Source organism: Glycine max, chromosome 5 (genome assembly GCF_000004515.6).
Source record: "Glycine max cultivar Williams 82 chromosome 5, Glycine_max_v4.0, whole genome shotgun sequence".
Classification (NCBI taxonomy): Eukaryota; Viridiplantae; Streptophyta; class Magnoliopsida; order Fabales; family Fabaceae; genus Glycine; species Glycine max.
The window spans coordinates 20100537-20105341 of record NC_038241.2 but is presented as its reverse complement, the minus strand read 5'-3'; the positions used below and the strand labels follow the sequence as shown (position 1 = coordinate 20105341).

Here is a 4805-nt window from a genome sequence, read left to right as displayed (position 1 = left end):
TTACATTTTTACATTAAAATTTAGTTTTTAAAATAAACGTTATTTGATAAAAAAAAAATTTAAAACTTTAATTTTAGACACAAACAATTTACTTAAGTGGTCTTCCACTAACAACATAGAATTTGGAGTACAAATTTTGGAGGGAGATTGTCAACCGCTTAAGATACATCATCAATCTGTGAATTTTCTCGAAATTATGCACCACATACAAATACTCCAAATGTTGGCTTACAAGGCGTCGTGAGATTCCTATATTCAAACTCCACAAGGTCCCCCTCTCAAATTAATAACCTCGTCTCTCTTTCTCCCTTAAGATAGTTAATTAGAAACAGTAGCCATATTTTGAAAACAGAAGGAGATTTAGGGAAAGCAAATTGTTGTCAACAAGGCTATGTTTGTTAATTTCTTACTTTTGTCCTTTTTGGAAAAAACTATTAAAATTGATTGTGAAATCTAAGTAAAGAAGGGGAAAAAAGTATTCCATTGGCAATTTGAAGGCTTGCATGTATTTGAATGCAACTAAATTTTTGTCATTTTTTTCATTCACTAAGACATAGTTTAAAGATCACAACAACAAGAAGATATAGTTTATGAGTTAAGCAATTCGATTTCTAGCCTGTTCCAATTTTAAATCAACCTATATCATCCGAATGTTTATTATGAATATCACTCACTTTAAACATTTAAACTAAAACACATAACATAAGGTTATATGCAATTAGAAGCTAGAAAGGGTAGTCTTGTAAAGTGCAAAAATTCAACGTGTTAGAGTTAGCTTAATTAAATTGGAATAATTGACTGGTGCTGTTAGATCTAGGATTGTTCAATATTGTAGCTAACGATAAATACCAAAGCAAATTCAAGACTCATGGACTTTGAGCTGGCAATAGGGACAACACAAACCTGTTCTCTAATTTCCCCCGTAATTATCGTCCTCCTTGTTTGTAACTTCAATATTGTAGCTAACGATAAATACCAAAGCATAATAAGGACAAATTAAATATGCAAATTATAAGAACAACACACACCTCACAAACATTGCATCAAGTTAAGCTCAGTTGAGAAGGGATAAAAAGAGACTCTACCAAACAGTTAGAACATCACAATACAAAAGAAATGGTAATGATGAAAGAGAATATTATTGAAGTGAGGCTTGGAAGGAGCCAAATGTCTATGGTAGAAGGTGAGTTCCAAGGAACATGGGGTGTCAAGAGACGACAAAGAGAGGTTGCTGCAGCAGCAAGCAGCGGTGATGATAACCACCACCAGCAGTTACCACAGCAAGAAGTTGGTGAAAATTCTTCAATCAGCACAACAAAGAGAAGCTCAAGACTTCGCGGTGTTAACAGGTCATATAAGAAGGAATTTCCAATTGTTCTATAGTTTCAAAGACCACTAACTACTTTTGTCTTTTGTTGAATTTGCTAATCCAAATTAGACTGTAAACAGACATAGATGGACGGGTCGGTATGAAGCTCACTAGTGGGACAAACTCTCTTGGAACATAACACAGAAGAAGAAAGGGAAGCAAGGTATATAGTTCCTCCTCTTTGGCTTTAGCATCAACTTCTCAATATATTGCCTAGCTTTTCTCGTTCACTTGCTTCTCCTTGCTAACATGCTAGCATGTTTTCATGTTCATCCTTTCCTTTTGGAACTTGAACTGGAATTGGCATTGATTAATAGTTTACCTTGGTGAGTAGCTTCATTATGAGAACCAAGATTTTGGTTAATCATGTATAACATGATGATAAGATGTTATTTTTTAAATATTGCTGGGGCTTATGATGAAGAAGAATCTGCTACACTTAAGTATTGGGGAAATTCAACTTTCACCAATTTTCCAGTAAGATGATAGTAATTACCTATGATTAATATGAAATGACAGACTATATTTTTGTTATTAGCATCTTACAGCTGCAGATGGATAGATAGAGATACCTTCCCTCATAATGATGGCTTTCCCATGTTAGGTACCTTTCTTTCTTCTAGAGACCCTGCACACTACAAAAGACCCTTCTCACTCAGTTCACGTTTCTCACTTTTTTTGTGCCTGCAGCAGCATTTACCTAATAAATGCTGAACCTTCAAGAGGGTTCTCCTTCTGGACCAAGTAGGAATTTCTAGCTTTTTTTGCCACAAAATGGTTGGTCTCATTTTCATGGGGGTGTTTCAGATCTGAGTCTTTAGTCTTTGTCACAATAATGGGTACTGAAAAAGATCTATAAAGTTAGTGTCTTTAGTCTTTTGTATGTATGTGTATATAAGGCTATATGTGTGCTTGTAGTGAGTGGTTTTTGTGTGGAAGTGTGAATCTGTGTGGAAATGGCTCCAAGCTTTGATTTTTCCAATAGGTGGATGAAGGAGACTCAGAAGAGTACCCCAGTTGTGGTGACAATGGAGAACCCCACTTTCTCGGTTGTGGAGATTAATGGTGTTGATGCTGCATTCAGGCCAGTGGAGAAAACCCGCAGCAAGAATGCTAAGCAAGTCACATGGTTCTTGTTTCTCAAGGCTTACCATGCTATTGGTTGTGTAACTTGGTTTGCCACAGTTTTGTGGTCTTTGATGGGAGCTAAAAGGAAGAGGTTGATTGATAGGGAGGGTGTGACCTTGGAGAGTGAGAAAATGGAAAAGGGGAAGGTGCTGTTTACGGTCATCAAGGTGTTCCTTGTGAGTTCTTTGGTGGTTCTGGTGTTTGAGGTGGTGGCTTATTTGCAAGGTTGGCATTTTGGGAATCCCAGTTTGCACATTCCTCGTGCCGCAGATTTGGAAGGCTTGATGCACTTGGTTTATGTTGCTTGGCTGAGGTTCCGTGGCGAGTACATTGCTCCACCAATGCAGGCACTTTCAAAGTTTTGTATTGTTCTGTTTCTTATACAGTCAGTGGACCGTATGGTGCTTTGCTTTGGGTGCTTTTGGATAAAGTACAAGCGGATTAAGCCTAAGATTGATGGGGATGCCCTCAAGGTTGATGATATTGAAGGATCTGCGTGTAGCCATCCAATGGTTCTGGTTCAGATTCCCATGTGTAATGAGAGGGAGGTATGACCTCACACTTTTGTTTCTTCTTCACCCTTAAATGGTAAATTAAGTTGTGGCTATTATTTAATGTAGCAGCAAATTTCATGAGATCTCTTTTAATGGAAATTATTAAAAGAGATCTCATGATGCATAATATACCTAAGAATTTAATTTAGTTTTTAACTAAGGTTACTGACATCATCATGTAATCCATGTAAGAGACCTTGCTTAGTGAGATAAGACTATTGTTGTTGTATTTATTTACTCTAATAGATTTGGTAAATGTCTTAAGAAGTTATATAACTTGTTTGCACATGTCATCTCTAATTAGAAGCAAAAATACTTTTTAAGCCTGCACAACTTAGAATAATGAACTCCTTTTTTTCAGTTTCTGTAATACACAACATTACTTAATAATTGACAAGATAATTTTTAGTCGTAATATTGGTGGGTGGTTTGTAGTATTGAGGCATATGTAAGTATTTGTCACTCTAATAAGCAAAAAGTTAGAAGACATGATTTTCACTTGATAGTATTTAAACCTATGATTTTCACTTTTACCTATGATTTAGCTGCACTTAAGTTGTAATTTAAAAATGGAATCAAACTATTATTAGTATCACAATGGAAGCATAAATGATACACAATTTAATTTAAAAACAAATGCATGCTCATCAGTCATGACACCCATAATACTATTCCTAAGGAAGTCATAAAAAAATACTATTCCTAAGGAGATGCAAACACAAATAAGGTATGTTAAGAATGCATACTTACAATGAGAGTTGTTTCTTGGTGATGGTCCCTCACTTCCTGTACTGCTTATGTGCCAAAAAAACCCATAAATTAGGAACATGGAATGTTTGACTTAAATATCACAGAACAACACACAAATAAAAAGGAAATTTAAAGAAAAAATAATTGAAAATTCACATTACAACTATGAATAGAAAAATAAGGAAAGCAACACGTTCAGATAAAATTTTCATAGCCATTATTGGTTCCCATTTACACTATCATACTCTCAGCTTCACAAATTAGGATATGTAAGCCAAAAACTTCATTGCTGATAAACATTACTGTTTAACTGCGCACATTATACCATGTTAATCATGCTATCATATATGTTGTTTACAAACTAATATCCTCACATAACGGGTAGGAATAGGACGGAAACCATTGAGGCACCGACTGAATCAACAACTTTAAAATTAGGCAGTTATGAAGGTTGAGTATTAATGAAGGTGATAATTAAATTGAACCCATAACACTCCTCAACGGTAGGTGGAGTGGGTTACTAGATAAATGATAGGCAGTTAGGTGTCGTTATTCTCCCATAGCCCTTCGTGATGGTCATGTCTAGTTGCATGTTCAACATCATCTTCGTTGGTGGCCTCCATCACGGGTATTTGTTCATTGACAGGTGGCATATCAGTCACATCGAATGTTGCATAATGACTATACTCGGTCATATCAAATTTTTTGCCTTGTATAACCACGAACCAAGTAGGGTCAGATGGATCTTGGACATAAAAAACTTGTCTGGCCTGCACTGCCATTATAAATGGGTCATCATTGTAACCACCCTTTTTGAGGTTAACTAAAGTAAAGCCCATTTTGTCTTTGCGGACCCCTGTATTCGCATGAACCCATCAACAAGTGAACACAGGAACTCTAAATTGACCGTAATCAAGCTCCCATATATCTTCAATGACTCCAAAGTACGGCATTGACGCGTTAATCGAATTGTTATAAAAAACACTACTAAAGTGAGTTGACTC

General features: G+C 36.0%; 1 protein-coding gene across 5 annotated transcripts; it reads left to right on the top strand.

Annotated features, from left to right (window-relative positions):
- Positions 1–863: 863 nt before the first annotated feature.
- On the top strand, positions 864–3353 carry LOC102659624 (probable xyloglucan glycosyltransferase 5). 5 transcript variants are annotated; one of them, XM_041015410.1, is made up of 4 exons: positions 864–1349; positions 1450–1532; positions 1908–1973; positions 2060–3320. In XM_041015410.1, exon 4 carries the CDS (start codon positions 2326–2328, stop codon positions 3049–3051), a length of 726 nt encoding a protein of 241 aa, XP_040871344.1. In that variant the 5' UTR covers positions 864–1349; positions 1450–1532; positions 1908–1973; positions 2060–2325; the 3' UTR covers positions 3052–3320. The 5 variants fall into 5 exon arrangements, with proteins under 5 accessions (XP_040871344.1, XP_006579871.1, XP_006579872.1 ...); XM_006579808.4 differs by lacking the exon at positions 1908–1973 and having other exon boundaries at positions 2337–3327; XM_006579809.4 differs by lacking the exon at positions 1908–1973 and having other exon boundaries at positions 2355–3320.
- Positions 3354–4805: the final 1452 nt, after the last annotated feature.

Bases quoted from the DNA above. Each gene is read 5' to 3' on its own strand.
- LOC102659624 (XM_014775551.3), top strand. From the start codon at position 2,326: ATGGCTCCAAGCTTTGATTTTTCCAATAGGTGGATGAAGGAGACTCAG.